Source organism: Arabidopsis lyrata, assembly GCF_000004255.2.
Source record: "Arabidopsis lyrata subsp. lyrata unplaced genomic scaffold ARALYscaffold_2, whole genome shotgun sequence".
NCBI classification, from domain to species: domain Eukaryota; kingdom Viridiplantae; phylum Streptophyta; class Magnoliopsida; order Brassicales; family Brassicaceae; genus Arabidopsis; species Arabidopsis lyrata.
This window is the reverse complement of record NW_003302554.1, coordinates 11,148,461-11,158,851: the sequence shown is the minus strand read 5'-3', so window position 1 is coordinate 11,158,851 and position 10,391 is coordinate 11,148,461. Positions and strand designations below refer to the sequence as shown.

Genomic DNA, 10,391 nt, shown 5'->3' with positions numbered 1-10,391 from the left:
CAGGACGGGTTGGAGTTCTTCGTACCATCCTCCCTTTAGATGACTTAAGCGTTTCTTGAGATTGCTTAATATTGTCTTGTTCGCGGCTTCGGCTTGACCGTTTCCTTGCGGATATCGTGGAGTAGAATAACTAACTTTGATTCCCCAGTCCGCACAAAAGGCATCAAACTCGTGTGAAATGAATTGCGGTCCATTATCAGTGACTATTTCGTATGGAACTCCATGTCGACATATAATGTTTTTCCAAATAAAGGTCTGCACCGCCGAATCCTTGATACCGACATACGCCTCAGCTTCAATCCATTTTGAAAAGTAATCCGTAAGGACTAAAAGGTACTGTACACCTCGAGTTGATTTGTGCAATGGCCCAATGATGTCCATTGACCACCTCATAAACGGGTATGGGGCGGAAATGGAGGAGAATAATTCCGACGGTTGATGGATCAATGGTGCATGGAGTTGGCAACGCTTGCATCTTTGGGCGAACTTAACACAATCTGTGATCATAGTGGGCCAAAAATACCCCATTCTTTTAACTTTAAAAGCCATAGCTCTTCCTGATGAATGACTCCCACATAATCCTTCATGCACTTCGCTCATGACGATTTCGACTTCGGGCCCAAAAATGCATAATAGGTAAGGGTCACTGACACCTCGTCTATATAACGCATCCTTCGACAGACAAAATTTCGCGCTAACGACTTTCATTTTCCTGGCCTGCCATTTATTCTTTGGGAGCTCACCTGTCATGATGTAGTGCTTTATTGGCTCCCTCCAGTCAGCCCCCCAGTCTTTAGCCGGAATTTGGTCAATTTTGTGAAATATTCGTGGCTCTGGTTTGGGATGCTCGTTTGGTTCAAGAATATCCTCCTCGATTAATGGCTCGGTTTCTGACATCGTTTCTGGAACCACTTCTTCAGCTAAGACGACGGGTTCCTTGTTAGATGTATTTGGTCCCTTTGATTTCCTGCGTTTGCTGGGTGGCGGTTCGATCTCTGGTTCGCCACGGTCGCGTGCCGCTGCTCGAGACCTTGTGACGACGAGGGTTTCCTTGCTGTCTTGAATGCTTCGCTCCGAGATGCATTCTACTGGAATAACTCTCTTTAACTCAGGATCTGATGTTGAAGCTAATGCGGCAAGTGCGTCCGCAGTTGTATTCTCTCCCCGAGGTATGCGGATTAATTCGAATTTCGAGAAATTCCTAGACAAATCCTTCACCACTTCAAGGTATGCTTCCATTCTTGAATCTTTGGCTTCATAGTCTCCATTAAATTGGTTAACTACTAATTGCGAATCGCAATAAGCCAATATTTCCTTAGCTCCAACTCCTTGTGCTAGTCGAAGTCCGGCAATAAGGGCTTCGTATTCTGCCTCGTTGTTGGAGGCATTGAATAACAATCGGAACGATTGTTCTAGAATTTCTGATGTTGGAGATTCCAACTTGATTCCCACTCCGGATCCTTGCTTTGTTGAAGACCCGTCTACGTGTAATTTCCAAGTTTGGTTCTCAGGTTGCTTTATCGTTCCAGGTATCGGTAGTTCGGTCAGGAAGTCTGCTAAGACCTGAGCCTTCATACTGATCCGGCTTTTGAACTCTATGTCGTACTCGCTTAATTCAACCGCCCATTTCGCCAAACGTCCGGACTGACTTGGACTATGAAGTATTGTTCGGAGTGGTTGGTTAGTTAATACTTCAACCGGATGGGATTGAAAATATGGACGCAGCTTCCGAGCCGAAGTTACCACCGCGAGTGCAAGTTTTTCTATCATTGTGTATCTGGTTTCCGGATCTGTCATTGACTTGCTCACGTAGTAAATTGGTTTCTGCTCCCCACGGTCTTCCCAAACCAAGACTCCACTAACCGCGTGGTTTGAAACTGATACGTACAAATAAAGTGTGGAAGTCGAAACTAACACAATCAAGATTTGTCTAGGGTTTTATTTTAGGGATACGATAACACTACAAGAAATATGGGCATTGATAGCACCAGAGGATAGCTCATTTTCGCTTACTGCTATTAAAAATGAGTTTGTAATCTTGGTTACTAGATAATAGCATTTATTAAACGCTAAGATAAAAATTCCCTAAGCGGGAATCTAAAATCACCTAGTCCGCCAACACTTAACCAAATTATTCACTTAAGCGGCAAAATAATAGCTTTTTATCGAAAAACTTCTTAGATCTAAAATAATTTCTCTTTTTCTTAAAAAAACCTCTGAGATCTAAAAATCTCATACCCACGAACTGAATCTCGTCCTAGCCAGAGCAATTGTCCCTTCCCTTGCTCTATCCCTCTCTCGTCCTCCCTCTCTGTCATTTTTTTGTGTCTAAAAACTTTGGCGGTTGTACGCAGACCATGTGTTTGATGAAATTACTGCGACGGCGCTGTGGTTGGATTTTGAAAGGGGAACTATGGGTCAGATCTTCAGTTTTCATCAGATTGTTAGCTAAAACGCCGTTTGTTGTCTCCCTCGTTCGCGCGTTCAATTTTCTTCTCAGATCTTCACATCGTTTTGGCTTCATCTCTAAACGTAAGGAAGTGTTGGGGGGGGGGGGGGGGAAGGAGATGTTCTAATGTCCGAATATTGCAGAAATACGTTCTAAATCTCAAGTTCTAATGTTCTCTCCTTTGTGTTTTGCAGGTTGGGTCTGTGAAGCCTGGAGATTCGACTAGTTCTCCCGAGAATCAATTTCAAGTAGCTCAATCCAGTCCTCTTTCTCAAGGTTAATTCCCTGTTAACTGCTTATAGTTCGTCTCTTAGTTTCACCATGTGGATGAACGAAGATAAACCTGCAGATTTTTTTCTCTGCTCTCATCACAAGTCATTTGATATTAACTTCATTACACTCATGAATACAATTTTTTTTAATGAACTTATGTTGTTCGACATAATGCCTCAATGAGAATTTTTTTTCTGATTATAGTTGTTTTATGAATTAAACTTATTCTTTTATGAGAAGGAAGCTAAGGCGATGCTAAAGATAGAAAATTTGAGGGTCTTGAAACATATTTTAAAGGCCAACGAAGAAAGGAGTGAAGGTCGCTGCCAAGAAAAAGATGGTATGACCTAGATGATTTGTTTTTTTTTTTTTCTAATTTGTAGTAAGTTTTCGAACATTCAATTATTGTGTGTTTCTATTTTAAATGTTGAGTTTTTTTTTTCCTGTGCTTTGCTTGATTTTGATGCAAACTTGATATTTCGATTAACACTTTTCTGGATGTGAAGGAGTTCGATAAGAGAGCAAGTTTTGGCTTCATTGTTGCCGAATTCAACAGGGACTTGTTATTTTTCAGTCTCAGGAGAAGCTAATTTGAATGTAACTATATCCTTTGACAAGTTTATGCTCTAACTAGCTAGTGTGCAGTTTTTTTTTTTTTTTACTTAATTAAACTCCTAACTAGGTACAGAGTGCAAAAATATATTTCTTTTCTTGACCAACCATAATATTTACTTTGCAGGAGCATCGAGCAGAGTTGGAAAACTAGACCAACCATAATTTTTGTTGAATTATCAATCTCAGGCCATGAAAGGTTCTTTCTATGACTTCTAAGTATCTCTAAAAACGTTTGTTGATGCTTCCGAAGAGTTAAAGCTCTTAGATGATAATGGAGAGCTTGGAAATAAACTCATTGTCTGTCATTTATATACTACTTTCTAAGTTTGAGTTTAATTTTCCTAAAGGTCTTGGTTTTGCTCATTTATGTTTGTTTAGTACATACAAGTGAGAAGGAAGGTGTTTAGGAGAAGGAGCTTGCATGTGGCTGCAGGAGCTTAAGTGGTAAGACGTTTTTTCAAGTTTTAAACTCCCTATTAGCTTAATTCTATGGCTATCATGATTATGTCCATGCTAACCAAGTACGTAGTATACATATGTGTATGTTTGGTAGATGTATTCCCATGTGTCAATTTCTTTTTTCATCTTAGTGAATAAGAGTTCTAAGATGGTCTTTTGTCTTCTTGTTCTATTGTCATTTACTTGAAACCTCTTTATTTTACTAGCTTATGGTTCTTGTTTCAGTTGTGTTATCTTAATCATGACGTGACTCAATAGTTCTTCATGAAGTGTCGTCACTCAAAAATCTTTTGTTTCATGTAGCCTATGGACGGGAGTTCTAATAGGAACAATTGATGAGGAGGTGAAATAGATAGAGGGGAAGAAATTGAAGAGATTGAAGTTTGTCTCTTTCCTTATGATGTTAGTATAAGACTTGGTGTTATGTAAGACTTGTTTGACTAATTAGTTAATGTAATATTATTTGTTGATGATTTATAAAATAGAAAAGTTATATATATGTCCAATTAAGTAAATTTTATAAAATTGGATTCCAATATAAAATTTATTTTATAAAATAAATTAATTTATATAACGAAAATATGTTACGACAGTATATAAAACAGCACTAAACATGTGTAATAACAAAGTATATTATAGCATTCGACTAATGCTATTATACGAAAATGCTATCGTAAGTGGGGGTCTACCGTAGGGTGCTAAAAACGCTATCGTATGTGGGGGTCTACCATAACAGAGGCATAAGACAGCGTTTATGAAAACGCTATTGATGACATATAATAGCTCTTCTCTCTTGCTAATAATGTACATATTTCTTGTAGTGTAATCGTGAATTCTCAAAGAGCAACAGAAACGATTGATACCAAAGATGGTGTTCTTGATATTATTAATGAAAAGACGATTTTGATCGTACAAGAGTTTGATCGTAAAAGAAAAAGTGTTTGTGCTGCGAGAGCTTTGCGTAGTGTAATTTCTAGAGCGATATTGCTTGTCCCTTCGTTTGAGCCTTGAGCCTCCTTATATAGGGATGATAAACCGCCTCTCCAGCGATATTCTCGGAAGATTTCCATTTATCTTGAAGTCGGCTAGAATATCGCGGATTAGGACAATTTCCTTATTCTTCGGAGTTTTCGGAAGATTTCCTGATTTGAGTTGATCCTTCGCGATTCTTCCTTATCATTTCCGCGTTTATCGGAAATGATCCTTCTTTTTCGGAAATGACAATGTGCTTGGAAATGATACCTTTAAAGAAGAATATTTACTAAGTCTTCGCTTCGGGCGATGATGAAGACTTTGCCTCGGGGAACTTGTAAGACCGGCTCGGGTACACATGAAGGACTGGCTCGGGCATTCTAGGGTGGCTTCTTCGGGTGTCCCTGAGGCGATGGGCTCGGGTACCCCCGAGGCAATTGGGCTCGGGTGCCCCCGAGGCGGTAGAGCTCGGGTGCCTTCGTAGTCTTGTTAATGTATCCCCGAGGCGATGGGCTCGGGTATACTAAATCGTTTAGACAGATATCCCGAGGTGAATGATGCGATGCCCCGAGATGATCTCTGAGACTCCAAAGTGTTCTGAGTCTGGCTCGGCGTCAAAGGGTGAAACCGACCCCAACAGTTAGCCCCCCAGCTCGTTAGTTTGGAGAACCAAGCGTGATGAGCTTTATGACATTTAGGCCGAGCCGTTTACTTTGGACAGTTCGGTCCTTTTAAAGTTTTTGGCGATTCGGATTCCTCTGTCGTTTCATCTTCTCTTGGCGTGTGACGGTTGGGATTCCTTCTCGAGAAGTGGAAAGGTCCTTTCGCTGATTCCCGAGACTCGTGCGGATGCGAAGTATCTTACTTACTTCGTTTGTGCCCGACGCGCCTCAGACGCGGATTCGATGTGTTTTATTTGGCTCGTTCGTACCCGACGCGCCCCAAATCTCTATAAATGTCAAGCCTCCGATTCATTTCTTCATTTCGCAATTGCAAAGGAAAATTTTCAAGGTTCGTTTTCTTCTCTCTGATCTTGAGTTCTTGAATTTTCTACTTTTTCCGTTAATATTTCCGTCATAGCGCCACCGTCATTAGATCTAGGTTGATTTCCCTGATCTGTCAAACTTTGTTCCTCCGATCAACTTCTTCAATCTCCCGAGCCAGAAAATGTCTCTATCTGATTCCAGCGATTCGCCCCGAGGCGACACTCTTCTCCCCGTCTACAAGAGAAAGATGGTCTGGAGTTCCTCGAGCGACCCCGAGGCGGACCATCAGATCGTGTTATACCATGGGAGTGATGCAGAGTCGGCTTCACGGGAAGAAAACCCGAGCCGTTTCGTTGTTCGGGAAGACGCGGTTGCAAATGTGGCTCGGGATCAGGATTTGCCTGATGATCCCGAGGCGATTTTGAGTAGAAGGAGGGCCCATCCACCGGCAGTTGGTGAAGCTGGAGTATCGTGCTGGCGAAGTGTCCCCGAGGCGCCTCTACTTCCTATTAAGGCCGAGGAGGTTCATTACGATTCTGACGAGGCAGCTAGGTTGCTCCGAGCTAAAGTCCAAGCAGCCAAGGGTCAACAGAAGAGAAAACGAGCCAAGAAAACTAGGAAACCTGATCCCCCGGGTTCTACCTTATGCACGGAGGATTCCCTTCGGGATCTCAAGGCTCGTTTTGGTTTCAGCGAAGGGGTTGAACTGAGACTTCCAACTCCAAACGAGCGGGCCGATGATCCACCCGAGGGGTTTTTTACCCTTTACGAGGGGTTCTTCTATCATTGCTACCTTTGGCTTCCAATCCCGAGGCCGATTTTGGCGTTTCTGTGGTCGTACAAGATTGCTTTATCCCAGATAACGACCCGAGGCTTGCGGCATCTAGTGGGGATTTTAGTCCGAAGTATCGAGACGGTCAATCTCGTCGATCTAAGCCATCTAAGGAATCTTCTAGAGATCCGGCGCATACCGGGCCCTGTTGAGAGATTTTACATATCTCCGAGGCCAAACAGGAGGGTTATCGGTGAGAAATACACCGACCACTTCTTCTTCGTCGCCTTAAATGAGTATAGTGTCCACGAGGACTACTTAGGGAAAATTGTTGGAAAGTGGAGACAAATCGGTACTACGCCCGAAGCCGTATTCGCTGTCTTGTTTTGCTTTAACCTTTTAACTGATCGTTTTTCTTGTTCATGCAGATCGGAACCCGTCGTTTCTCGAAGACATTCCCGAAGGCTTTCTAGACCTCCACGACGAACTAATAGCTCGGAAGTGCGACTGGACGAAGCACTTCTCCCAGGAAAGGATTGAGAGAGCCTTGCGCTTGTTGCACGGAGCCCCCTGCCAATCTTCTTCAGAATCATCCGATCACCGCCTGGATCACCTCATTGAAATGCAAGGGGCTGCGCAATCTCTGAGGGCCAGGAAGGCTGCTGAAAAGAAGGCGGCTAAGGAAAAAGCCGTTTTGGAGGCAAACTTCAGGCCTCCTACTCCTCCCGAGGCCAGTCTTGAAGTCGTCGGTGCCGAGGCGACCAATGAAGCTCGGGATATGGTTTCGATCATGCCCGAGGCGGCTGGGCGAGTCTCTCCTCCGACCGGTATTCCCGAGGTGGTAGGGACCTCGGCTATTGTCGCTCTGGGTGCCGAGGTGAAAGCTAAGGCAAAGGTCAAGAGGCCCCGAGGTGATAGCTCGGGAGGTCGTAGGAAAGAGAAGAGGAGTCGCAACGAGGCTCCCATCTACAAGGATAAGATGGCATCTGCTAATCTTATCGCTTCTTGCTCGGGTCCGACCCTAGCTGCGCCCGAGGCCTTGATGGAGGCTGAAAACTACCGCGAAACGGCTGCGGGATTCCTGAAGGTAATGGTTTAACTCCGAGGCATCCTAAGCCTTTTAAAATTCTTAGTACTAACTTTAGTTTTTGCGTTCCAGGCTTTCCATTCGATGAACCGCATGGTTCGAGCCTACGACTCCTCGAACCGTAGATACGAGACTTCCCGAGCCGAGGCGGAGGTCAGAATCGCTGGGGCCGATGCCAAGATGGTCGAGGCAGAGGCCAAGATTGCCGAGGCGGCGACTAAGGTTGCCGAAGCGGATGAGGCCAGGCGGGAAGCCGAAGCGTTGGCTAAGGCAGAGAAGGTCGAGCGATTGAAGACGGCTGAGGACGGTCTTCGTCTCCGTCGGAAGATGGAAGCCGAAATCGAACGCTTGAACCGACTATTCATCGAGGAGAAATCGCTTCGTGAGAAGGAGGTACGTCGGGAGAGGAAAGCGGCTAGGAAGGAGTTCGCCAAGAAGGTCGAGGCGATAGAAGCGAAGATGGACCTGTATGGGAAGGCGTCCGAGCGCTACATGTTCCTCGTCCAGGCCAGGGCTAACGCTGAGTTGATCGCCGACCTTGAAGGCGGCAAACATGTCGAGGATGAAAAGGAGGAAGTTCTCCAGTGGAAAGCTGAATATGGAGACGCTGAGGAGGAGTTTGTGCGGATCGGAACCGAGCTGCGAGAGGATCTGAGGCTTCCTCCGGCTTCTCCGGATTCTGTTGAAGATAATTTCGGAAACAGGTCAATCGAGGGGGTTGCCGCGGGAATTGGTATTACGGATCAGGCCGGCACGAATCTGAGTTCCGAAGTCGCACATGTTCCGGAGGAGCGGGATGAGTAGATCCGTGGCGCATTCCTTCTTTTAATTCTGGATTTTTGTAAGACTTGATGCCTGGACGGCTTTATCCACTATTTGATAATGAATATATTTTGTTCTCGATAATTTTCTAGTCTCAGAGTAACTTTTCGAACCACTTTTCGAACCAGGCAAATCGTGTACCAGTGTTAGGTAAACTGGGTTTTGGTAAGCAGGACTAATCTTTGTCGGTTGCGATCCGAGCTGATATAGTCGATGCCAGTGCTTAGAAGCGAACTGGGGCACCAGTGTAGAAGTCAACTGGGTTTTCTGAAGACGATTTCTTTATGGCAGGATATCTCCGACCGAACCATCTTGACTGTTTATATAGCGCGCTGTAACCGAGGCGGTGAGAAGAGCTTTTTCTGTCCGAGGACGTGGCCATCGTCCGATCGAACTTTTAGCTTTATAGATTGATAAGATGACCGTTAAAATCTCCGAGGTGGATAAGATTGGTAACCCGAAGGGTAAAAACTTAGTGAATTTGAAAAATTTAGTGGGAGTATATAAGTATACGGACCCACTCCCCCCTTTTTTAATTAGGGGGGGTAGCTGAACTCGTCCGAGGACGAGCTGCCTACGTACCCTTTTCAGGGATCAAGCCACCCCGTAGTTCAAGTACATGCGTACCTTAGGTTTTTAGCGGTAATATTTCCTTAGATGCATTGCGTTCCAGGATCTAGGTACCGCTTTTCCGTTCATGTTGATGAGTTCGTAGACACCGGGACGGATTACCTTTGCGATCGTGTAAGGTCCCTCCCAATTCGCGCCGAGTTTGCCTGCGTTCTGCTCGGCGGTATTCTGGAAAACTTTGCGTAGTACGAGATCTCCTTCGTGGAAACGGCGATGTTTTACGTGAGAGTTGTAGTACCGAGCCGTTGCATTCTGATAGTTCTGCATTCGAACCAAGGCCGAATCTCTTCTTTCGTCAACTAAGTCCAGCTCGTCCAGCATCATCTGAGTGTTGGAATTTTCCTGCTCGGGGAGAAAACGTCTTCTCAGTCCCAGGATCTCGGCTTCGGTGGGAATCACACACTCCGTGCCGTAGACAAGGGCGAAAGGTGTTTCTCCCGTGGCTCTCCGTGGCGTGGTTCTGTGTGACCAGAGTACTCCTTCTAATTCGTCGGCCCAGCGGCCTTTCTTTGCGTCGAGGCGCTTTTTTATTCCGTCGAGAATCGTCTTGTTCGCCGCTTCGGCCTGTCCGTTCCCCTGAGGATACCGAGGCGTAGATTTGCTGAGGCGAATTCCCCATTTCTCGCAGAATCCTTCGAACCGAGCCGAAATAAACTGCGACCCGTTGTCTGTAACGATCTCATAAGGTATCCCGTGGCGGCATATGATGTTCTTCCAGACGAAGTTTTCGACCTGCGCGTCTCTGATGCTGGCGTAGGAGTCTGCCTCGATCCATTTGGAGAAGTAATCTGTTAGTACGAGGACGAGTTTCTTCAGTTTGGAGTTGTGTAGAGGTCCGATGATGTCCATGGACCATCGCATGAATGGATAAGGCGAAGTGATGGAAGAGAGGAGCTCGGCGGGTTGATGAATGGTTGGTGCGTGCCTCTGGCATTTATCACATCGTTGAGAAAATTTTTCGCAGTCTTTGACCATCGTCGGCCAAAAAAATCCGTGGCGTTTGATCTTTATAGCCAGAGCTCTTCCGCCAGTATGGTTTCCACAAGATCCGCCGTGAACTTCTTCCATGACTCTCCGAGCCTCGTTTCCTTCGACACAGATAAGGAGAGGACCAGAAAATCGCCATTTAAAGAGCTCTCCGTCGATCAGAGTATACCGAGCCGCTTTGGCCTTAAGCTTCCGAGCTGCCCACTTTTCAGTAGGAACTTCTCCATCGGCAATGTAGCTTCGGATGGCTCCGATCCATTTGGCGTCGCTTCCGTATTCGGGCTTGGTTTTGTCCGTAGTTTGCTGGTCTAGTTGTTCGATGTCCATTTCTTCTAGTTC

General features: G+C 45.2%; 1 protein-coding gene and 1 long non-coding RNA gene across 5 annotated transcripts; both read left to right on the top strand.

The window, feature by feature from the left end:
- Window positions 1–1,977: 1,977 nt before the first annotated feature.
- LOC110230660 lies at window positions 1,978–4,312 on the top strand. Of its 4 annotated transcripts, none has more exons than XR_002333786.1 (4): window positions 1,978–2,532; window positions 2,644–2,725; window positions 2,963–3,781; window positions 4,100–4,309. It is a non-coding gene; the product is annotated as an uncharacterized LOC110230660 (long non-coding RNA). The 4 variants fall into 4 exon arrangements; XR_002333787.1 differs by lacking the exon at window positions 1,978–2,532 and having other exon boundaries at window positions 2,559–2,725; window positions 2,963–3,062; window positions 3,229–3,781; window positions 4,100–4,312; XR_002333788.1 differs by lacking the exon at window positions 1,978–2,532 and having other exon boundaries at window positions 2,559–2,725; window positions 2,963–3,319; window positions 3,462–3,781; window positions 4,100–4,311.
- Window positions 4,313–7,304: 2,992 nt separating this feature from the next.
- Window positions 7,305–8,417, top strand: LOC110224200 (uncharacterized protein At3g60930, chloroplastic-like). The gene is made up of 2 exons (XM_021010051.1): window positions 7,305–7,613; window positions 7,686–8,417. The coding sequence occupies exons 1-2, from the start codon at window positions 7,305–7,307 to the stop codon at window positions 8,415–8,417; spliced, it is 1,041 nt and encodes a 346-aa protein (XP_020865710.1).
- Window positions 8,418–10,391: the final 1,974 nt, after the last annotated feature.

What these genes read in the sequence shown, in the direction of transcription:
- LOC110224200 (XM_021010051.1), top strand. Translation starts at nt 7,305, where the DNA reads ATGGTTTCGATCATGCCCGAGGCGGCTGGGCGAGTCTCTCCTCCGACC. An exon ending in CGGCTGCGGGATTCCTGAAG is followed by an intron (nt 7,614 to 7,685) that starts GTAATGGTTTAA and finishes TTTGCGTTCCAG; the next exon opens with GCTTTCCATTCGATGAACCG.